This window comes from Patiria miniata, unplaced genomic scaffold (assembly GCF_015706575.1).
Source record: "Patiria miniata isolate m_02_andy unplaced genomic scaffold, ASM1570657v1 HiC_scaffold_25, whole genome shotgun sequence".
Taxonomy (NCBI): domain Eukaryota; kingdom Metazoa; phylum Echinodermata; class Asteroidea; order Valvatida; family Asterinidae; genus Patiria; species Patiria miniata.
The window spans coordinates 10,935,040-10,960,634 of NW_024037064.1; the positions used below are offsets into that span (position 1 = coordinate 10,935,040).

Sequence of the window (25,595 nt, forward strand, 5' to 3'; positions counted from 1 at the left end):
GATTATTCATGACCAGATGTTTGATGTCATCTTTTGTTTTTCTATCTCTATGTTATTAAGCAAAAATTATAAAATATTTTTTTAATGGGTGGAAGTATGATGTCATTATTGTGTTCATTTACCGAGTAATATTACAGGCAGGTGAATTATTCAAATGTGTATAAATTCACTCAAGTATGGAGCAAAGAATACTCACAGGCAGATGTTACAGCGTTGCGTTACGGTACCTGCATCATTTAATTCAAACCAATCACATGCAAAGTTACTAAATCCAAGATATTAAAATAAGGTGTGGAATAATCAGGTGTGTTTTAATGTGACGAGTCAATACTTTTTTTAGTGTGGTATCTAAGTTACAAACTTATATAAATCATTGTGGCGTCTGATCTGAAAAAAAGTCCAACAAATATAATGACACCAATTTAGCCTGCATTTAATACTAATCCCCTCCCGCAAAAATGAACATAGGGCTAATTGAAAAAGGAACTGCTGAATCTTTTGCGAAGAGGAACAATTTTCCGTGTGAAGCATTTGTATGTAACACATTTGGTGATTCTAATTTCCATCGTGTGTTACATGTTTTAACATGTAACACGATGAAAATTAAAACCACCAAATGTGTTTACAGATATCCATTCCTTGTGGATGTGCGATCGATACAGCATTAATACAGGAAGTAGTTTACCAAGTCAGGGTTTGCCTTTGATAACCAGGTTGAAATGAAGTAGAACTGGGGAGCGAGGTTGACAAAGGCCAACGGTTTGCATTGATTGTCAGAATTACTCAAACTGCCTATGCAGTCCTTTCAAACGCAAAGTGGAATGTGTTTGTGCACACACTCCACTGCTCTTTGGTGGCAAAACTGGAAAATATTTCTGATGATAAAGACAGGCCTAATCCAAACCATGCACATTTTCGAGAAACACAGCGTTCAAAAGGCCATGTTTTTTTTGTGGTGTATGAATTTCAATGCTCTGCTTTAGCGTCTAAGTTGGCAATCGGATTAGCTTTGCATAACAACGGCAGACGCTTTGCCTTAGCAACCACATGACTGTAATTTCCCTTGATTCTACATTGATAAATAATACAGCGGTTGAGGAATAAGGCACGGGAACAAGCAAAGTAAAATTAATGTTCACTGATGAGCACTGATTCCCTATGAAGTCTATATATGGTGGGACCGTAAGCGAGCCTGGCTATTTAAGTCTGTACAGCATCCTCTGTTAGTTGACGCACTGACTAAGCCAATAGCTTTGTAATGTATATGCGAACCTACAGCAGCCCTTTCCCTTCTACTCAATTCAATTCAATTCAAACGTCCATTTATTTCCATGCCAAATGAATAAAATAAGCAGAAAACACACGACGAAGTAAATACATAAGTAAATGGCATGGTCAAACAGGTGTAAGAGGCGAAAATATAACGGTATGAAGGCATCCTCTGGAAGCATAGGCTCCTACATTTCTGAAGAAATTGAGTCAATGATGTACCACATTCGATAGTGATTTGGCTGTTCTTTTTTCCACCCGGAAAATTGCATTGAAGATTTACTACAATTATAGATTAACCATTTATAAGAACAGTGAGATTAACATTACAGTATCAAGTCGTAAATAACTTAAACCCTCAACCAAAAGGATTAACAATTGAAGCGTATTGCTGGCGCATCAAAATCTGTGAAAAATTAACACAAAGAATGACAGTTAGCTTCCGTATTGTTGAAGTACATAAAGCATAAAACTAATTACAGGTAAACCGGGAGCGCTACAACCGCGGAAAACTGTACACAATCGAATAGGGGAACAGCTGCGGGAATGAAAAAAGAGCTTATATCAGGGAACGCTGTAACGGAATCCACTGCAGTATCAAACATACGGAATAGTTGCGATCTGCCAAAAACAACAAAACTCAGCAAATGGTTGGAAATCTCTAAGATGAGTTGCCATCCAAGTCTTGGAGGATTGGCCTGATTGCGAGATTGATTTTGCTCCTAATTTCCAATATTTCCATCTGATTGCACCTCTGGCTGGCCAAAAAAATTTTTTTTTCATATAAAAAAAAATCCCGATATTTGGATGTGTCTCCGCTAGTGTGAGGTAAACACGTGCGAGTGCACAATCAGCGCTGGCAAAAGATGCGACGGCGATGACACATATGGAACACCATACTTTTGGCCAACATTGTTGTCATTTCCTCCTTCGAGATACCGTACAACCACTACACAAAATACCACGTGACTGTAACTTTACTTCACACATTTTGCCTCCATTTACAAACTGTTCATAGACATCTTTTTGAAATGTTACAAACAATTTTTTTAGTGTTAAATTTACTTTTTATTTTTTTTTTCATTATCAAATTGGTAGTTTTATTTTAGGGGACGTATGCAAAATAATCGCGCATGCGCATCGATCGAAACAAAGCCGGAGTTCCGAAAACTTTCGTCAAATTAGTTTCGGTGAATTTTTGGGGGTCAATTTTCGAGGACAGACAGCCCGACCAACCGACAGACCGACCGACCGACCGCCAAGTGTGACGTAGAAGCTCCTGCCAAAGCTTAAAAAAAGTATGTTTGAACTTGTTCACAATGTGGAGAGTTTTCGAAGCAATTACCCAAAGACGTATAAAATCGTTACCTATGTCTTTTCACGGGTTTTTCACCATCGACTATAGAACTCTGTGTGAACATCGATACAAATACTTTAGAGGATTTTTAAAGTAAGATAGCACAGTGAAGAGTTCTGAGCGCGGAGCTTAAAGCAGAATACAATAGATTTGCAAAAGATTCGCCACATAAAACCAAAAGGGATGGCAAAGGAACCAAAAATAAAAAAACAATATATCTTGCGCTACTATGTAGTTTCTAACCTATTACGTAGTTGGTGTCTGCCAATAATACTCGCTCTTGAGCAAAACTTGCAATTCGCCGTATAACATGACAAACAGATATTGCAAGGATGCGAAAGTGTCTTTGAGGGAAATCACTCATGAAGATGTTAAATTCGCATCAACTGTTAAATAGAAGAAACATTACTACAGTTTACAACATGTGGAATAATATATTATTAAACATTGATTTTCACCATTAACAGTCAGCGATAATACTGATCATGAAGTCGAACCAAGGACTGCTACATACCTCCAATTACAGCATCTTATTCTTCACGGTCACGGTTGTCGTAGACTTGCTCATGCGTTTGATCTGCTCCACCCCTACCTGGCAAACCTGGTTAAATGGAAGGAAACAAGCTAACAATTTACACGCGAAAAATATAACATAGATATCAAATATTGGAAATTCATTCGAAATTGAGCACATTCATCAGGTGTTGTTTAGTTGGAGGACACCCCCTTCCAACAGAAGGACCACGGAATATACTTTGGTCAGACTCCATGGTAAAGACTTAACTCAGGCAAAATGAAAGGATATGTCAAATTTACACAGACGTGAATCGGGGGGGGGGGGTCCAAACCCCCAAGCTCTGTAATTTTTTTCCATAGAAATTCAGAAAAATAAATGCAACCCCGCCCCCCTGCTACGACAACCCCAAAAATACATATTAGTAATAATGTCCGCCTGTGCACAAAATACGGACAGAGTCAGTTGGTTAGGGGGTATTTGTACATTATTCTGTAATCTAGTGTTAATAATCGTCGAATAAGAATCGCTCCCGCATTGAAAGGATGGTACAAGGCCCCCACCCCCACCCCATTTATTGATTGTCGGATGCCAAGTGTCAGGAAGAAAACACCTGTCTACATTTCAGAACTTTTTGTTGATGAACCCCCCCCCCCCCTTTGCAAAAATTCCTGAATCCGCCCCAGTACGATTCCACAATGAATAACATTCAAAATTATCAAAGTATTAGCATAGGCCCACGCCTAAATTACACTGTCCATGCGAAATGCGCGGGAGTGTGTGGGTGTCGGGGTGTTCAACGATAACAACCCTTGTAGTACATTCGGCATGGCATCCGTGGTGTCCTCCTCTGCCCATGCTGGACCAGGCTGGCGATCCTGCTGGGCGATGGTCGACGTTATACTTTGGCCCGCCGAGGGTGTCTGTCGCATTGCAGAGTTTGCCGCACCAGGCGTTACAAACACAACAACAGTTATGGTGAACAACCTGAAATACTCATATCGACAACATCACCAGGAAAGCGACCGGCACCAAGGCCTTCTTCTCCCGTAATCTGAGCCACAGCAGCCAGAAAGTCAAAGAAGCTGTCTACACCACCTTCATTCGTCCATCTATCGAATTTGCAGCACCTTCATGGGATCCACATACCCAACGGAATACCAAGAAGCTTGAGCAAGTCCAACGAAGTTCGGCTCGTTTCGTCATGGGCGATCATAGAAGAACCAGCAGTGTTACATCCATGTTAGAACATCTTGACTGGCCCTCACTACAGGAACGTCGTCACCAAAATCGCCTGCAGATGATGTACAAGATCAGATACAACTTGGTCGACATCCCTTGGAACAACTACCTTACTCAATTATCGACATCTTCCAGAGGACTCAGTTCCAGATTCACTATCCCACACACCAGATCTTCAGTGTATGCTAGCTCGTACTCCCCACGTACCATCCGAGACTGGAACAACCTCCCAGTTGATCCTGCTGCATACCCATCCCTCAACACCTTCAAGTCTGCGCTGAGGGACATCCGCTCGGATTAATCGCACCACCAGATTTTTACTTGCACCTGTACATATAGCACTGTACCTGAGTACAAATTCCTGTTGTCTTTAGACAATGCATGCGCCCATCGCAGTGCGTTTATCTTCAACATATGAAGGCAGCACTAAGAAGGAAGAAGAAGAAGAATGCACCTGAGAAATAATTCCGGTTGTTCTATCCCCTTGGTTTTTGACAACTCAACCCCCCTTATTTGCATACTCATTTATATCCCTGGGACCGCCCAAACGACATTACAATACTTTCAAATCCAATTGTGACAATGAGTCTAAGACATGTTCATGAATTGAAAAACAAAAATTAAGTTTCACGTACCTTTGTGTCGTGAGGGTGTTTCACAATGACTCTCGTCATGTGAGCCTATTGCCCCAGGACCATAGGAACTATGACGATCGGGAATATTATATCCATACCGCTTGGGACTGGGAACTTCTTCTGAACCCGAAACTGGTTGAATGGAAGAAAAGCAATAATACGTGCAAAATATTACAAATATACTAAGAATATTCGAAATTCATCCAAAATTGACCAGTTTTATTTTCTGTGTTGTTCAGTGGGAATCATAGGTGTCACATGATCCCTCGAACGGACACCTAAACGGTACATTTTGTCAGACTCTATGGTATACGCCTATACCCGGTTAACGGACAAAATAAAAGGACAAATCACATGTACGATTCCACCAGTTACAAAATATCACCATAAATATTATCATTCACCCAAATTACACCCTAAACAAACATACTGTTCATGCGAAATGCGCGCATGCGTGTGTGCGGGGACACCCATGCATGTTGTGGTATACACCAGTGACAACGGTGACAACACTGGTGAAGTACATTCGTCTGATATCCGTGGCATCCTCTTCCCATGACTGTGCGCTGATGTTCCTGCTGGTCGATGGTCGACTTGACTTCTGCCGAACGAGGTTTTCTGTCTTATTGCGGAGTTTGCCACACCAGGCGTTACAAACGCAAAAACAGATTATGGTGAATAGCCTGATCTACGTTTCATTGGTGGTGACGAGGAGACGAGGACGGCCGTAGCCGGAAATGGACATATCAAGTTAGCCCCGCCCACTACGCACTGGGTAAATTAACACACACTCCTCGCTAATCCCACGCTGCATTTTCCTGCCGCGCGCATCATACGCGCGTGCACGCATGTCGGACTTTTGTGCACGCACGTTGGACATAAATCACGGCTATGATTGGTCAGAACACCATGGGGCGGTCCATTGTGGAGCCAGACACGACCTGGGCTCCAATGGGGTAGGATGCGTCTCAGCTCAGTACAGTATCGTGGACTAATATCTTGTTATCGGTGATTGTTTTGTGTGATTTTTAGTTTAATAAGCAGAGAGAACTAAGACGGTAGTTCCAGATTTCGTACCCGAATACTTAATTTTACCTCCGGTACTAAGCATAAGTTTTTCTATAAGTTAAGCTTTCATTCTGTTAAGCTGTTCTATCCCCCTTGGTTTGAACATTCCCATTTGTGACCCCCTCTGCAAAAATGAGTCTGTTTGGCAAAACTCACGTTTTGAGATAACAACAATGAAATGGGAATTCGGTATATCATGGACCTGTCTAGTGACATTTGGTTGCATTGCTGTGCTTGTTTCATTCTGTATTTTTTTTTTACAAAGCTAAAAACGACTCAATGGAGGAAAAAGGTTTGAAAAATGATAAATATACTGTAACTAACCAAGAAAATCATCAAGAATCCTCAGTCTTTTTCATACAACATTTACATTTCATGGTATGACATTTAAACTAAAACTATCAAACAACCAAAATAAAACAAAACAAAAACTCCTAATTTTGATCGAATTTTCACTTTTTCCATTTCAAAATAGCAAAAGCTGGAATTTAAATTATACGACATCGGACTCATTTTTACAGAGCTGGTCGCATTTGTTTGCCATATTATACTGTTGAAACCCCTGGAATCGCCAACAAAAAGACGTTTAATACAATACTTTCAAATCAAAATGTGACAAAATGAACTTAGAAACCAAAGTTGCACGTACCTGCGTCTTGTATACTTATTGCACCAGGACCATATTCATGATTATTTTTGGGTTTTGTGTAACCTTGGCGATCGTGATCAGGTTCATAAGCTTCATAAAATCCGGGAGGGAGCGCTTCTTTCATATGAGCTATGCTACCAATTTTTCCTGATTAAATGGAAGAAAAAAAAACAATATATTTACAGATGCAAAATATTACAAACATATTAAACATATTGAAAAATTCATCCGAAATTGACCACATTTTTACATTCATCCCGAGTTGTTCGGTGGGAACCATGGGTATCGCATGATCCCTCCGGTAGAAGGACCCAGATTTGTACATTTTGTCTATATGGTAAAGACTCCAGTCGTCAGACAAAATGAAAGGACATCCATCAAATGCACGTTTCCATAACTAATGTCATTCACAATGCCGCCACAAATAATAACATTCACCAAAACTTCAACCTTCGAATATTGTCAATTCGAGATGCGTGCGTGTGTGTGGCTATAATTGTGAATCCTGCTGTACAGTATTCCCGCCGCGTCGTATTCTGCGGACGTGCGAGAAACAGCATTTGTGTATTGGCTGTGCGTATTATGTGACACAACGTCACACATTGACAGGAAACGGCTGGAAAAACGCTTGGTGTGCCACAAAATGTCCGCCGCGTTCGATGTAAACAACCGTTTTCCCCTGTGTTTTCTCGAGAACGGTAACACATCATGTTGTTTCCTTTCAACCAGACGTTTGAAATAGTATAAGCTAACAGACCAAGACCTACAATTCTGGGGGATTACAGGCCGTAATCCCCAAAACACACAACGGACAGTAAGTCTGACAATTAAATATTAATGATACTGTAACAAACTGTTGGATAGGGGGCGCTGCGCGCAGCAACTTTATAGTAAAACAGCGTGCGCGGCTTTACTTATATTTAGGTCAGTTGTATAGGCCTACTTTGTATTACATTTGCCGCGCAGCGTGCACGCGTAGTTTAGTCAGATAAGGGTTGGTTGGGCTCCATTGAGGTAGGACGCATCTCAGCAAAGTACAGTACTGTAGACTAACATCGTGCGGTGATTGTTTTGTATGACTTTGACATGTACAACTTACTTCTCACGGGACGTTCAGGCAATTGCTTCCGAGCATGGGTGTCTGCTAAAACAAAGACAAAGAAATACATTATTCTATTAATTAAGCTTAAACGGAAATCCATTCTTTAGCCGTATATATTTGCAAATATAATGCTTTTAGTCAATAAATATGTAACGTCATAAAACTGCAGTAAAACTGAAGGACGATCTGTGCCGTGGCCTCGTGGTCTGGGGCATTAATTTGTGGTTTGCGGGTAATTCTGCTGGTTGTGGGTTTGAGTCCAGCCTGTGGCTATGGTGCATGACCTGTGAGGGCAGAGGGGGTTGATTTTATCTGCTTTGCGCCGAAATGGCGGCATCGAGCTGTACACTCCCAAGGGAGCTGAGATTGTATTTGGAATGTTTAATTGGCCCAATGATCAGGAGGTGATAATAATGTAAAGCGCTTTGATCGTAGTTAAAAGCGCGATATAAGAGCCCGCTATTATTATCAGCAGTATCAGTATTAGTATCAGTATCAGTATTAGTATCAGTATCAGTATTATTATCAGTATCAGTATTAGTATCAGTATCAGTATTAGTATCAGTATCAGTATTAGTATTAGTATTAGTATTAGTATCAGTATTAGTATTAGTATCAGGAGCAGTAGTAGTTGTAGTTGTAGTAGCAGTAGTAGGAATAGCAGTAGTAGCAGTAGCAGTACAAGCAGCAGCAGCAACAGCAGTAGTCTGTCCGTCTAACTGGGGCTTTGTGCTTCACTTGAACAGGGAATTGTAAATTCTAAATTGTTACTTATTAATTTTATTGTAAATATTCCCGAAATTCCGCGTATGGACGCGACAGAATATTAATAAACCATTCAATTCAAAATTGTATTCGACTCTTTAGCTGCAAATATAGTGCTTTTAGTCAATTAATATGGAACGTCATAAAACCTACTAATCCTGTAATCTCTTAATTATACAGGGCTGACCACAAGCGCAGGCTTTTGTGCACCAAAGTACCCATTAAACCTGCTTCTTTTCGTCGCAATAACCTGGACAGACTGAGCTGAAGTTGACCCCGCACTGGAGGAGAATGTTCATAAATGCATTGTTTGTATATATGGCGTCCAACCACGAAAGGTGCACCCCAGTACATGTATACAAATTCCCATAGACACCAGTGGTAATTCCCCATACTTCAAAATTCTTTAAAAAAATAAATAAATACAAAATGCACTTAGAAATCTCATAGGTGTGATCAACATGTCATCTGCTATTTTGTTTTCAATTTGTGTTGGCTTGACCGTTGACTGTAGAGAAACTCTTAACCAAAGAAGACCACCCCTAAAACGAATAATATGCTTCCCTAACTGGAAAAGTAGCCATTTTGAAAAAAAAAAGGATCCCTCCACAACGCTCATGGCTAAATAGCGCAACTTTCGGACCCAATTGCATCCAAAATGGTCAGAATAAGCCATTTGCGAGTTAAATTTGAATACAATCTGGAACGCTGACTTAATCTAATGCTTTGCACATTTTAACTTTGCATTCTCCCGACCAAAGAGACTGTTACTACATCACGTGATGCCATCACGGGCAACACCCAGCTCTGGCATGGTCTGGTGTCTTTGTGCCATTCTCACCCATTGTGAGCGATGTATTGATGCTGAGCGTCTCTTACGTAACTATGCAAGAGCTTGCCCCGAATCATGTGATTAGCAACACTGTCTTTGGTCTGGAGAATTCAAAGTTGAAATGTACCAAGCATTCCGAGCAAGTCAGTGTACCAGATGTTATAGAAATGTAAATCCTAAAGGGTATAGGATACTCGCAAATGGCTTATTGGAAGCCCCAAATCCAGGCCAGAATTGCAGTGAAATATGTCTTCAATTACCATGGCTCTCATACAAATTGACGTTGGGATCGCTCCCCTAATAATATACACAACAGACAATTAAAACAATGTAAGTCTGACAATGAAATATTTATAATACTTTCAAATGAAAGTGGGCAATGGGTCAAAGACGTTTACGTAAACACGTACCTTCGAGACGTGTGCCTGCACTTGTTGCATCACGACCAAATTTACGATGAATGAGATATTCTTGATGAGTCTGTTGATCGTGATCGTGATTAGCCAAGACTAGTTGGTCAAATAGAAAACATGAAAAACTATAAGACATTTACAAGAAATAGACGATAATATTCATTCTATGTTGTTTGGTTCAGGCCAGGCATGGAGACCATTGTCAGTGTACGGTTCAAAGACGAGTGGGGAAATCATTATTTTTGTGTTTGGGGTGCTCTCGCGTGGCCATATACGGAGTTCCAAAAATAGAGCGTGCACCTGGGGCCCATCGTAGGAGTCATGGGTTGATGGGCGAGACACATTGTTACAAATGTATACATTTGTGTACAGACATTACATACGCTGTGTGGACTTCCGAACAAAAGAGGTCCATATAAACCAGGTAGCAGCGACGTTGTGTGGACTTGCCCACGTTCACACAATGTTTCCCCATTTCTGGAAAACAGGTTTAGAGATATTGTTGGGTTAGGTTGATCTGTGGCAGAATGAAGAGAAACACTAAAGGGAATCATAGGGGGAAAATGGGTTGAAAGAGTTTTCACAGTTTGAGAAAAATGAGTTTTTTTCACTGGTTTTTCTTAACTACACGAAAGCAATGGAAAGTCCACACAATGTATGTAACGTAAACCTGGGTGGGGTACCGGGTGTGAGAGTGCAATGTAATGTAGGTTGTCGGCGGTTAGACCGGAGACAGGATAAGAAGAACTTTTTTGGAGATGAAATAAATTAGGATCTGTTCCCTTCAAGTTGAAATTTATATGAGCTGACTGGAGAACCCATTTCTCTTCTTCCTGTACCTGAAAATTATTGCCTTTGGCAGGGCGATATATAAATCGAAATAACTGCACAGACGTTCACACTAAAATGAACGTGAAGTCGAGCGAGTTGTTCGCTCTTTAAACTTACACGTACCTATCAATGGAGCTGCGTGCTCTGCATCACTGTCATGATCGTCATCATGATTATCATGTTCCTTATGTTAAGGGAGCAGGACATTCGTGAGTGGGTCCTGTTGTTCTTCGTGAGTACGATATTCGTGATTATGATGGCGATGCCGGGCAAGGGCTACGCCCGAACACGCAAGGAGAACCAAAGCGGAAGAAAGTGTTAACGAAAACAATTGAAATTGGGAATAGCTAAATTAAGTTTCACGTACCTTTGCGACGAGAGCGTGTTGCATCACGATCAAATTCATGACCGTGCTGGGCGAAGGCTACGTCCAAACACACAAGGAGAACGACGATCTTCATCTTGTCGAAATGCTTGACCAAAAAAAAAATGGAAAGGGATGCATTTTTTTCAACGGAGGCGTAACGACGGCCATTCTTGGCAGGCAACAAAATACTACTACAACGCTGACTCTATTATGTATATGCAAAACACGTCTGGTTCATGGCAAGGTGGAGTCATGAATGAGCCCCCCCCCCCCACCAATTTACCACTTTTTCTAGTTCTATTATTTCTTAACGAGAGACCAGGAAATCAACTCTACATTTTTGCAATACTTTTTCTGTGACCCTTTGTCATTCAAAGAGTCAGTCAGCATACGTACGTCTACACAAGTATTTGTGGAATCCTGCTGTCTGAAACGCCAAGCACCGAAATACCATACAGTCAGAGAGGCAATTTCAAGGTTTGGATATACTTAATTTAAGTGTATCCGATGTTCTATAAATGTGGGGTCTGGAGTATGATTGTTTTTCCTCGTTACCGTTCCTAGTAAAATAAATGTAACAATGTCTTCAAGTGAGTTTGAACATGCTGGAGAAGTAGTTTACTATTCATAATCACTCTTGGATGACGACTGCATAAAGAACTACATCCAGAATTGTACACTAATTAATTACCGACCGCGAGTTTGTACAGGACTGAACACATGTCGGGCATGGATTGCTGGTTACGTTCAAGCTGGGGTATTAATTTTACATAATTCGAGAGCTGCTATTTTACCAACGGCATCTTTTCAATAGCCCTATGCTTGTGGAAAATACAATTTTGCTTACCAGTATTAAGCCTAAAGAGAGACAAATACTTGTCTGCACGGGTACGAAATGTGATTCACAGTACTTACATGACTGCTGAGAAGCAGAAAGGAGTGTGGAATGCTTTCCCTTGATTTCTCAGCTGATCTTCTATGATCGATGCACCAACGCATTACGCGCAGCATCTTTTATATAGACCGCCAATGGAAACGGGACATGCGCAATTGTCGTTAACAGTGACCACTGACCATTGTATAACCAATAAGAACACGAGAAATTCAAATTACGGAATAGTTTACACATTTTCCAGAGGTATTTATATCAACCAGTATGAAACAATGTATACGTAAAAGTTATATTGATAGGTAGGGAGCAATATTTTTCCTAATTGTCTGAGCTCGAAAAAGATGAATTCTATATTGTTTAATTTATATAGTGTTTAAGAACTCTTTAAAAGAGTATCTTATTTCCCAATATGTAGCATAATTTGGTTGTTTTCCTTTGGTTTGTTCTCCAATGTTGCCACCTCTCTTGCAGTTTAACGGGTCTATTTCTTAATTTATTTCTGGTCAGATCATTTCGTCTTCTAGTTTATGTTTGTCTTTGACTTAATCAATTAACTTAATTAATTTGATTATTAAATGTCTTTGTTTTCTCTTCTTAAGACACTTCGCTACAAGCCTTAGCTTATTAGGATTGTGCCTCCACAATATTGTATTTTATGTCTGTTATGTTATTGTTTGAGTATGGAAATAAATGTTACATTGAATTGAATTGAATTGAATAGGTTATTTTCTATAGTGTTCAATGTTTGCTTTCTTAACAAAAGAGATTAGGCTGATCTAAAAATAGGGTTATCTGACCGGATTTAGCCCATTCATTGGCGTTGCGGGGTTTCTTTGTACGATAGGAATGCCAGGAATGACTGTCAATCATTTAGTTAGTAAGTTAGTTAGGAAACAAATAATATAAGGTGCTTGCCCTCTGTAACAAGCCAACAATGACGAAATGTCCTTCAAAGATACAAGATACAAACATGCAACAGAAAATACATGTAGTGTTACCAAGTACACAGTGGTTGTCGATTGCTAGCTATCCCATAATGCATCATGATCTGCGGGTTAATGTCGCATCTATGAATAGTTGATCAGCATTTACTTTGTTCTTCGAAAACTTTAGAATGTGGGTCCAGTTGAATTTACACTATAGTTACATCGCGTGGCACGGTTCTGTTCGTGTAAGTAATTATGGAAGCAACTCGAAGATATACCAATATGGACGTGTCTCTCTTACATCCATCGAAATATCAACTTGGTGGTGGTGTGGCGTTCTATGTAAAACATCAGTGGAATGCTTCCCAGTTAACTGATATTAACGTCCCAGAAAATTTGGAGATCGTCTGGATCAAGCTACGACCCTATCGTTTGCCAAGATCAGTTTCTTGTATATTTTGTGCAGTGGTTTATTTCCCTCATCCGGACTCTGAAGTTGAGGAAGTCATGACTGACCACATATTGAGCACTATGGATCATCTGAGTGTCTCCAACCCACAGGCTGGGTTTGTCATATTGGGAGACTTTAATCAATTGAATATTAATCCACTTATTGCAGATTAGCATTTTCAACAAGTTGTGGACCAACCAACTAGAGGTAATAGTATTCTTGATAAGATTATTACGAATATGAGTGATAAGTATGCGATACCCCAAATCACATCACCAGTTGGCATGTCAGACCATAACACTGTACTTTGGACCCCAGTGTATAATCCTCGAATTAAAAATGCAAGCAAATTGTGTTCGAGGCGTCCTATGCCCGAGAGTGCCAGGCGTTCCTTTGGAATGTGGATAAGTAATTATGACTGGGCTCAAGAGTTAGATCACACTAATATTGACACAAAATATGAAAAGTTTATTGAGACCTTGAACACAAAGATTGATTTATATTTTCCGGTTAAAAGAGTCAAAATTCATACTACTGATAAACCCTGGATGACTCCACAAATCAAAAGGTTAATTAAAGCACGACAGGCAACTTTTCATTGTAATGATATGGTCTCCTGGAGAAGATTGCGGACGAAGATTATAGCAGGTATAGCCGTGGCAAAGAAACAGTATTATGCCACTCGGGTTGCAAAACTCAAACAGAGTAAACCATCGGCTTGGTTTCACCGAATTCGCATGCTTACTGGTAATGACAAAGACCATCCGTCAGTGTATATTCCAGGAGTTGATCCAGATAATGCGTTCATGATAGCATCTACTATTATTGAACATTTTGTATCAGTTGCATCAGATATGGATTGTGTTGACCTTAGTAGACTCCCAGCATATTTACCCTCTTCCCAACCTTGCCCGTATTTGTATCCATGGGATGTTTATAAGTCGCTCCAAATTATTAAACTGTCTACAGCTGGTGGGCCTGACAATATTACTGCACGGTTTATTAATCATTTTGCCATTGAACTCGCTACTCCCCTTACTCATATTTTGAATAAATCCTTCCAACAAGGAAGAGTGCCCGAAGATTGGAAACGAGCTATTGTGATACCCATACCCAAGTCCAGCCCACCCTCTGTTGACAAGTTAAGACCGATATCTCTGACTAACCACTTCGCAAAGGTTGCGGAGGGATTTATTGCGAAGTGGTTGTTGGAGGACATTGGCCCCAGATTGGACCCTGCCCAGTTTGGAAACCGCAAACATTTCTCCACAAATCATTATTTGATCAATATGCTTCACCTGTTGTATCGAAATGCTGATAAATCAAAATCGGTTGCTACTGTGACTACCACAGATTTTTCAAAAGCATTTGATAGGATTAATCACACAATAGTGTTGAATAAGTTAATCCATTTGGAAGTGCGCCCTTCTATCATTCCATGGATAGCTGACTTCTTAACCGCTAGAGAACAGTGTGTTCGTTACCACTCAATATGTTCCAGTTGGTTGACCTTAAATGCCGGAGTCCCTCAGGGAACCAAACTTGGCCCTATTTTAATTTTATTTATGATCAATGATGTCAGACTTGAGGGTGATAACCTGGTCGTGTTCAAATATGTTGATGATTTATCGATTGTTGAGTGTAGACCATCTTCGCAGAATTCTTGCTTGCAGGACGCCATCGACGGCCTAACAAATTGGTCTATGCAAAATAAGATGAAATTAAATCCTAGTAAGTGCTTTCAAATGAATATTGATTTCTCTAGAAATAGCCCTGTAATGCCTGTTATTTCTGTTGATGATTATGAACTCTGTATTACATCACATATCCAGGTTTTGGGAGTTACTATCCAAAGTGATCTCAAATGGGACAAAAATGTGGACAGCATTGTCAAACGTGCTAATGGTAAAATCCACATGTTAAGGGTTCTCAAAAGTTACGGTTTGCCTCACAGTGATCTCATAACCCTCTATAAGAGCTTCATCAGACCATTGGTGGAGTATGCAGCCCCTGTGTGGAACGGAGCACTTACCCAGCATCGGGTGACTCGGCTTGAAAAAGTACAGAAACGTGCCTTGAAGATTATTCTTGGGGTCGAGTATTTGTCATACACCCAAGCTTTATCGCATTTCAGCTTAGATTCTTTGGCAAACAGACGTAATCAAATATCATTATCCTTTTTCAACAAAACCCTTAAACACACTGATCTTTTTCGTGAATTCTTTCCGCCTCAACATACTAGAATGCTGCGGAATAAACCATCCATCCCTGAAATCCGTTGCCGAACAAAACGTTATTATACCAGTGCGCTTCCTATCTTAATCAGATTGCATAACCCATAATAATAATTTTAATTTTTCGATATGTAAATTGTAATGGACATGTTTTTAACAGTATGCTTTGTACACGTGAATTGTAAAAGTCATTGTTCGTTTTTTAATGGTTTTTTGTTTGTGTGTGTAAATTGTAATGGTGATTGTTGTCAAATAATTTGTTGATTTGGTGTTAAATTATTTATTTTTTTTGTTAAATCCATTGCAATTCAGTTTTTAACTGCGATAATGGATTGAAATAAACCAATATGAATATCTTAAATATCATATTTTTTTTCCAACTGACCTTTAATTTGATAATATTGCAACTTGAAAATGGGGTATATTCGTGATAATAAGTGATAGTGATTGCAACGAACTCAGTTGTATATCACTGCAGTGTGCATAATGAACAAAATAAAATGCAATACTAGAGTTTCGCGTTTGTTGAGTTACAAACGCAGAGTGGTCGGGCGGACAGCCTTCTCATTACACACTGCCCAGCTAAGTTAGGAATATATGTAGAAAAAAGGATCACAAAATTAAATCCCTTTAAGTACAATCAATGTTTCAAAAAGGTATCTTTAACGGTGTGATAAACTTCAGTAAACATTCTATGTGCACAAAAAGTTATTTCTAGTTTGATGACGTCATCAGTCAAAAATGGTTAGTGAATACTGATAAAGTTCGGAGAGGATAATTTGTCATTTTAAAATTAAATAACGTATGTAAATATGGGAAATATAATTGTTTGTATTAATATCACATAACTTCCGGTTTGACGACGTATTTATAACACCTAACTTCCGGTTTGATGACGTCACAGCATTAGAGATCCAAAGGTGAACATTGTAATGGATATCATTATTTGGACTTCGAAGATATGACAGGGATCAAATGATAGAAATAAATTTAAACCTTGATCATTTTCGAATTCTCCTTAAAGTAACTTCCGGTCTGGTGACGTCATGAATTTGAAACCTTGCCACCTTATCTGTGATTAATCAGAGAATGTCAAGGGGCGATTTGGTAAAATTTGGACGGATAGTTTTACAATTACAGAAGGGAAACTATATTTTATGTGCCGATAGGGGGCGCCCTTTCGGATGATGACGTCATCACCCTGTTTTTTGCGTCTTGCATTCCTCACTATACACTTTCATAATATATATGTCTGTAGTGAAATGCTTCCGCTTTTGAGTTATATTCAGTTTTTATTGCACTTCCGGTAACACCGGAAGTAAAGGTCAAGCGGTTTTGCGTTCGGGAACATGAAATGTTTCTCACGGCATAGTCTACAACCTCACGAAAAAACGAACACGATACTCTATTTGGTTCAAAAGATATAACGCAAACTATTTTGTCAAAGTTTGCCCTTAAATCGCTTGTAATTTGATACCTGATTACGTCATGATGACGTAACAAAATGTACAACATCTTCGTAACATGGTACAAGTTCACACAAGGTTTTGTGATCATACCGTGAACCGTTCGGAAGAAATGCTGCTTTGTTTTGATGTCAGGCTAACGTCTTCATTTTGAATTCACCTAACTTTGACCTTCCGGTAGACCCGGAAGTAAAGGTCAAGCGAGTTCACGTACACTACAAAAACTGTTAAGCGATTAATGGTCTATCTGATTACAGAATACAAACATCATTGATTGTTTAGTTCAAGAGTTATAGGTGAAAGTAATTAGTCACTTTTTCAGATAAAATCACTTGTAATTTGACACCCGATGACGTAATCATGACGTCAGAGTAATATGCACCACTTCGGATGAGGGTCGATATATATTGAAAGTTACAAGTTCATACCATATACCGTTTAAGAGAAAACCCGCGGAGAAGTATTGTCCGGAAAAAAGAAGAAGAAAGAACTAGAACTATGTGGTTGTGAGTGAACAACCACAGAGCTGTTCCCAACATGTTTTTGATTGTCTATTGCACAGTACAAAATGATTCAATGATTTGTTCTAAACAAATTTTACTATTAAATTGAAATTATAATATGAATCGGTGATGGTCTTGTTCGGGACACATTTTCCGAAGAGAAGCTGGTTGGGTTCTGAAAACATAAAATTGAAAATATATTTTTGGGAACAGGTCTGTTTGTACGAGATATAGACATAGAAGTAGAGATCTATGTCTGTTTGCAACAGAAGATAGGGCTTTTCCGCATTATGATTAGTTTTTATCAATAATACGTCCCTGACTATGCATGAACATAAAATCTGTCAAAGCTAGCCGGAAATCAGCTAAAACGGTCACTGTGGACAGGATTTGACCTCAGCAACACGTGCGCTGCGCGCGGGCTGACTGAAATACGATATGTACAACGTACGTGCATGTACATGTACATTGTGGACGTCCTGTGCATGTTTTCAAGCAGAGGTATTGTCAACCTGAAGTTTTAAGCGTGCGCAGGGCATGTCCGAGTTTGCTTATTGCCTCGAAGCTTTGAAATGTTCTAGACCTACCCTTAAATAGACAATTAAAGTAAAAACTATTATAAAAACTGCCATGGTTGATTTTTCAGGAATTTTCAAATGAAAAAGGGTCTTTTTATTATAACTTCCGGTCTGACGACGTCATCCGCCTAAAACTTCGCACACGTCTTAAGTGGGTCAAGGTCATCATATACACCAATATTTAGGCAATTCCGACAAACTTCGCTACAGACATCTATTCAAAATACATTTTTGAAAATTTTCAATCTGTCGCTAGAGGGCGCTCGAAGATTGCATGACGTCAACGGTAAATGATTTGAAGAATACTATCAACCAAAAGACTAACACCGTTAAAAGCAAGTTCATATCTATTACCACTTTTAAATAATAAGCCACTTCCGGTTTTGGCCTTTTTCGACCAGAAGCAAGGGTCACGTGATTTCACGCACACTGAATGAAATAAAGACCTCAACCTATTCTACCACTTACCGGCAACAAAATGCTGCGGACGCGTACGGTTGATTTCTTATGCATTTTTAAATATTAAAAGTGTCACAATTTAATTGCCTATAAATAAACACCGGATGACGTCATCATGACGTCATCATTACACAATGTTGTTTGAATTAGGGTCTTTGCTTGGACAAAGTTTGGTGTAAATGAATTACTGGCAAAGAGTCGAAAATGCCCTCTGAAAATTGACATTTTAAAAAAAAATTCTGTGTACAAAGTTTATGGGAAAAATTAAATATTCAAAATTCTATAATAAATCACGTGATGACGTCAGCATGACGAAAAGTTTCGGCACACATCCTCAGATGATGATTAATAACTATGCTGAGTTTAAAGTTGATCGGATTTAAAATAATTGCCAAAGTGGCTTGTAGAATAAAAACGTGTACAAAACCTATGGGGAAAAGTGGAAAAAGAAAAAAAAAAAAAAAAAACTAGAAATTGTGGTTGTGAACAACCACAGAGCTGTTCCCAATATTGATTATCTGTTGGACCCATAGACATATAAGTAGAGATCTATGTCTGTTTGCAACAGAAGATAGGGCTTTTCCGCATTATGATTTGTTTTTATCAATAATACGTCCCTGAGTATGCATGAACATAAAATCTGTCAAAGTTAGCCGGAAATCGGCTAAAACGGTCACTGTGGACAGGATTTGACCTCAGCAACACGTGCGCTGCGCGCGGGCTCACTGACTACGATATGTACAACGTACGTGCATGTACATGTACATTGTGGACTGTGCATGTTTTAAAGCAGAGGTAGTGTCAACCTGAAGTTTTAAGCGTGCGCAGGGCATGTCCGAGTTTGCTTATTGCTTCAAAGCTTTGATATGTTTTAGACCTACCCTTAAATAGACAATTAAAGTAAAAACTAATATAAAAACTGCCATGGTTGATTTTTCAGGAATTTTCTAAGGAAAAAGAGTCTTTTCCTTATAACTTCCGGTCTGATAACGTCATTCACCTTAAACTTCGCACACGTCTTAAGTGGGTCAGGGTCATCATATACACCAATATTTAGGCGATTCCGACAAACTTCGCCACAGACATCTATTCAAAATACATTTTTGACAATTTTCAACCTGTCGCTAGAGGGCGCTCGAAGATTGCATGACGTCATCGGTAGATGGTTTGAAGAATACTATCAGCAAAGAGACTAACACCGTTAAAAGCAAGTTCATATCTATTACCACTTTCAAATAATAAGCCACTTCCGGTTTTGGCCTTTTCGACCGGAAGCAAGGGTCACTTGATTTCACGCACACTGAATGAAATAAAGACCTGAACCTACTCTACCTCTTGCCGGCAACAGAATGCTGCGGACGCGTACGGTTGATTTCTTATGCATTTTTAAAAATTAAAAGTGTCACTATTAAATTGCTTATAAATAAACACCGGATGACGTCATCATGACGTCATCATTACACAATGTTGTTTGAATGAGGGTCTTTGCTTGGACAAAGATTAGTGTAAATGAATTACTTGCAAAGAGTTGAAAATGCCCTCTGAAAATCGGCATTTTAAAAAAAAAATTGTGTACAAAGTCTATGGGAAAAATTAAATATTCAAAATTCTATAATAAATCACGTGATGACGTCAGCATGACAAAAAGTTTCGGCATGCATCCTCAGATGATGCTTAATAACTATGCTGAGTTTTAAGTTGATCGGATTTAAAATAATTGCCGAAGTGGCTTGTAGAATAAAAACGTGTACAAAACCTATGGGAAAAGTGGAAAAAGAAAAAAAAAGAAAAAAAAACTAGAGATCTATGTCTGTTTGCAACAGAACATAGGGCTTTTCCGCATTATGATTTTTTTTAATCAATAAAATGCCCTGAATATGCATGAACATAAAATCTGTCAAAGTTAGCCGAAAATCGGCTAAAACGGTCACTGTGGACAGGATTTGACCTCGGCAATACGATGTATGTGCGTGCGTACAAGGTCTTTGCTTGGACAAAGAGTGATCTAAATAAATTACTGGCAAAGAGTCGAAAAGGCACTTTGAAAATCGACAAATATTTTTAAATTTTTTGATGACGTCATCGTGACGTCACTTCGAACTTTGCATACTAGTATGATTAACTACCTACCCACCAAGTTTCATGACAATTGGACCTTTCCTTATATGAGTTTTGAAAAATCGCATTTTGATGACGTCACGATGACGTCACACATTTTTCAAGTTTTGTGCGAATAGCTATTACATAACAGACCAAATGCAAACAAGAATTTTGCATTTTGCATGTTGCGTTCGGGAGATATGGCTAAAAGGTCCACAAAAAAAAATATTCATATAAAATCTCAGGATGACGTCATCATGACGTCACCTCATTTTTAATCTATAACACATCCTGGTATAGCCACATACCAAGTTTCAACCCAATCGGACTTACATTTCTGTAGATATAGACTTCACAATATGTACGTAAATTTTCAAAAAAAAATAAAAAAATTAGGTGATGACGTCATCGTGACGTCATAGTCTGGGCATAATTTTTGTATGAGGGTCTTCCTTGGCTGTAACTTTGATGACGATTCCAGATCGCCAAGTTATAAAAATGGTGGCTTGAAAACTAGTACAAAGTCAATGCGTTAAAAACCCAACAGCAGAAAAACTGCACCTATAAATACGTGATTTGCCTTTAAACTGAAACATTTTTATAAAATATTACTTGATATTCTGACTCTTGGGAATATTTTCAATCCAATGGCAAACGTAAAAAAACCGATTTCTTTTTCCTTCTCATAGTAATTCTCGGCCGAAGTTCAGAACTACTCAGTAAGAAATATCAGTGTTGTATAGGAAAAGACTTGTGGAAAAAGCTGTGTACAAAGTCTATGAGAAAATTTAATTATTCATGAATCCATAATAAATCACTTGATGATGACGTCATCATGATGTCATAGTCTTGGCATAATTTTTGTATGAGGGTCTTCCTTGGCTGTAACTTTGATGACGATTCCAGATCGCCAAGTTATGAAAATGGTGGCTTGAAAACGTGTAGAAAGTCAATAGGTTAAAAATCCCACAGCAGAAAAACTGCACCTTTAAATGCGTGATTTTCCTTTCAACGGAAACATTTTTATAAAATATTACTTGCTATTCTAACTCTTGGGAATATTTTCAATCAAATGACAGGCGTAAATAAAAATACGATTTCTTTTTCCTTCTCAAAGTAATTCTCAGCCGAAGTTCAGAACTACTCAGTAAGATATATCAGTGTTGTATAGGGAAAGACTTGTGGAGAAAGCTGTGTATAAAGTCTATGAGAAATATTAATTATTCATAAGTCCATAATAAATCACTTGATGACGTCACCATGACGTCACTCTTCGGGACACATCTTGGCTATAGGGACTATGCTTATGCCAACTTTCAATGATATCTGACAAAGATTAATGCCAAAAGTGCTATAGTACGTCCCTGTCTATGCGCATGCATGAACATAAAATCTGTCAAAGTTAGCCGAAAATCGGCTAAAACGGTCACTGTGGACAGGATTTGACCTCAGCAACACGTGCGCTGCAGGCTGACTGACATACGATGTATGTGCCTATGTACAACGTACGTGCATGTACATGTACATTGTGGACGTCCTTTCCTGTGCATGTTTTGAAGCAGAGGTATTGTCAACGTGAAGTTTTAAGCGTGCGCAGGGTATGTTCGAGTTCGCTCATCGCCTCAAAACTTTCAAATGTTTTAGACGTACCCTTAAATCGACAATTAAAGTAAAAACAAATATAAAAACTGCCATGGTTGATTTTTCAGGAATTTTCAAAAGAAAAAGGGTCTTTTCATTATAACTTCCGGTCTGATGACGTCATTCGCATAAAACTTCGCACACGTCTTAAGTGGGTCAAGGTCATCATATACACCAATATTTTGGCGATTCCGACAAACTTCGCCACAGACATCTATTCAAAATACATTTTTGAAAATTTTCAAGCTGTCGCTAGAGGGCGCTCGAAGATTGCATGAGGTCATCGGTAGATGATTTGAAGAATACAATCGGCTAAGACACTAACACCGTTAAAAGCAAGTTCATATCTATTACCACTTTTAAATAATAAGCCACTTCCGGTTTTGGCCTTTTTCGACCGGAAGCAAGGGTCACGTGATTTCACGCACACTAAATGAAATAAAGACCTCAACCTACTCTACCACTTGCCAGCAACAGAATGCTGCGGACGCGTACGGTTGATTTCTTATGCATTTTTAAATATTAAAAGTGTCACAATTTAATTGCCCATAAATACACACCGGATGACGTCATCATGACGTCATCATTACACAATGTTGTTTGAATTTGGGTCTTTGCTTGGACAAAGATTGGTGTAAATGAATTACTTGCAAAGAGTCAAAAATGCCCTTTGAAAATCGACAATTTTTTTTAAATTTCTGTGTACAAAGTCAATGGGAAAAATTAAATATTCAAAAATCTATAATAAATTAGTCGATGACGTCACGATGACGTCACTTTTCGGGGCACATCCCTGCTATAGGGACATTGACTATGCTAACTTTGAATGATGTATGACAAAGATTAATGTCAAAAGTGGCACTGAGAAAAAACGTGTACAAAGTCTATGGGATTTAGGCGACAAAAAGAAGAAGAAGAAGAAGAAGAAAGAAACTAGAAATTGTGGTTGTGAACAACCACAGAGCTGTTCCCAATATTGATTATCTGTTGGACCCATAGACATATAAAATAAGTAGAGATCTATGTCTGTTTGCAACAGAAGATAGGGCTTTTCCGCATTATGATTTGTTTTTATCAATAATACGTCCCAGACTATGCATGAACATAAAATCTGTCAAACTAAGCCGGAAATCGGCTAAAACGGTCACTGTGGACAGGATTTGACCTCAGCAACACGTGCGCTGTGCGCGGGCTGACTGACATACGATATGTATAACGTACGTGCATGTACATGTACATGTACTGTACATTGTGGACGTCCTGTGCATGTTTCAAAGCAGAGGTATTGTCAACCTGATGTTTTAAGCGTGCGCAGGGCATGTCCGAGTTTGCTTATTGCCTCAGAGCTTTCAAATGTTTTAGACCTACCCTTCAATAGACAATTAAAGTAAAAACTAATATAAAAACTGGCATGGTTGATTTTTCAGGAATTTTCTAAGGAAAAGGGGTCTTTTCATTATAACTTCCGGTCTGATGACGTCATACACCTTAAACTTCGCACACGTCTTAAGTGGGTCAAGGTCATCATGTACACCAATATTTAGGCGATTCCGACATACTTCGCCACAGACATCTATTCAAAATACATTTTTGAAAATTTTCAACCTGTCGCTAGAGGGCGCTCGAAGATTGCATGACGTCATCGGTAGATGATTTGAAGAATACTATCAGCCAAGAGACTAACACCGTTGAAAGCAAGTTCATATCTATTACCACTTTCAAATAATAAGCCACTTCCGGTTTGGGCCTTTTTCGACCGGAAGCAAGGGTCACGTGATTTCACGCACACTGAATGAAATAAAGACCTCAACCTACTCTACCACTTGCCGGCAACAGAATGCTGCGGACGCGTACGGTTGATTTCTTATGCATTTTTAAATATTAAAAGTGTCACAATTTAATGGCCTATAAATAAACACCGGATGACGTCATCATGACGTCATCATTACACAATGTTGTTTGAATGAGGGTCTTTGCTTGGACAAAGATTGGTGTAAATGAATTACTGGCAAAGAGTCGAAAATGCCCTCTGAAAATTGACATTTAAAAAAAAAATTCTGTGTACAAAGTCTATGGGAAAAATTTAATATTCAAAATTCTATAATAAATCACGTGATGACGTCAGCATGACGAAATGTTTCGGCACACATCGTCAGATGATGGTTAATAACTATGCTGAGTTTAAAGTTGATCGGATTTAAAATAATTGCCAAAGTGACTTGTAGAATAAAAACGTGTACAAAACCTATTGGGAAAAGTGGAAAAAGAAAAAGAAGAAAAAAAAAAAGGAAAAAAAAAAACTTTAACGAAAACAATAGCTGTTCCCAATTGAAATTGGGAACAGCTAAAAAAAAAAAAAAAAGGAAAAACTAGAAATTGTGGTTGTGAACAACCACAGAGCTGTTCCCAATATTGATTATCTGTTGGACCCATAGACATATAAGTAGAGATCTATGTCTGTTTGCAACAGAAGATAGGGCTTTCCGCATTATGATTGGTTTTTATCAACGTCCCTGACTATCACTATGCATGAACATAAAATCTGTCAAAGTTAGCCGGAAATCGGCTAAAACGGTCACTGTGGACAGGATTTGACCTCAGCAACACGTGCGCTGCGCGCGGGCTGACTGACATACGATATGTACAACGTACAATGTACGTGCATGTACATGTACATTGTGGACGTCCTGTGCATGTTTTAAAGCAGAGGTATTGTCAACCTGAAGTTTTAAGCGTGCGCAGGGCATGTCCGAGTTTGCTTATTGCTTCAAAGCTTTGATATGTTTTAGACCTACCCTTAAATAGACAATTAAAGTAAAAACTAATATAAAAACTGCCATGGTTGATTTTTCAGGAATTTTCTAAGGAAAAAGAGTCTTTTCCTTATAACTTCCGGTCTGATAACGTCATTCACCTTAAACTTCGCACACGTCTTAAGTGGGTCAGGGTCATCATATACACCAATATTTAGGCGATTCCGACAAACTTCGCCACAGACATCTATTCAAAATACATTTTTGAAAATTTTCAACCTGTCGCTAGAGGGCGCTCGAAGATTGCATGACGTCATCGGTAGATGGTTTGAAGAATACTATCAGCAAAGAGACTCACACCGTTAAAAGCAAGTTCATATCTATTACCACTTTCAAATAATAGGCCACTTCCGGTTTTGGACTTTTTCGACCGGAAGCAAGGGTCACTTGATTTCACGCACACTGAATGAAATAAAGACCTGAACCTACTCTACCTCTTGCCGGCAACAGAATGCTGCGGACGCGTACGGTTGATTTCTTATGCATTT

General features: G+C 38.9%; 1 protein-coding gene across 3 annotated transcripts; it reads right to left on the minus strand.

Moving 5' to 3' along the window:
- Positions 1-205: 205 nt before the first annotated feature.
- On the minus strand, positions 206-12,068 carry LOC119733354. 3 transcript variants are annotated; one of them, XM_038206940.1, is made up of 8 exons: positions 11,960-12,068; positions 11,045-11,150; positions 9,844-9,942; positions 7,834-7,878; positions 6,735-6,881; positions 5,018-5,149; positions 3,141-3,227; positions 206-3,012 (listed from the first exon to the last, which is right to left on the minus strand). In XM_038206940.1, exons 1-7 carry the CDS (start codon positions 12,053-12,055, stop codon positions 3,157-3,159), a joined length of 696 nt encoding a protein of 231 aa, XP_038062868.1. In that variant the 5' UTR covers positions 12,056-12,068; the 3' UTR covers positions 206-3,012; positions 3,141-3,156. The 3 variants fall into 3 exon arrangements, with proteins under 3 accessions (XP_038062868.1, XP_038062867.1, XP_038062869.1); XM_038206939.1 differs by having other exon boundaries at positions 206-1,675; positions 11,960-12,065; XM_038206941.1 differs by having other exon boundaries at positions 206-3,227; positions 7,834-7,875.
- Positions 12,069-25,595: the final 13,527 nt, after the last annotated feature.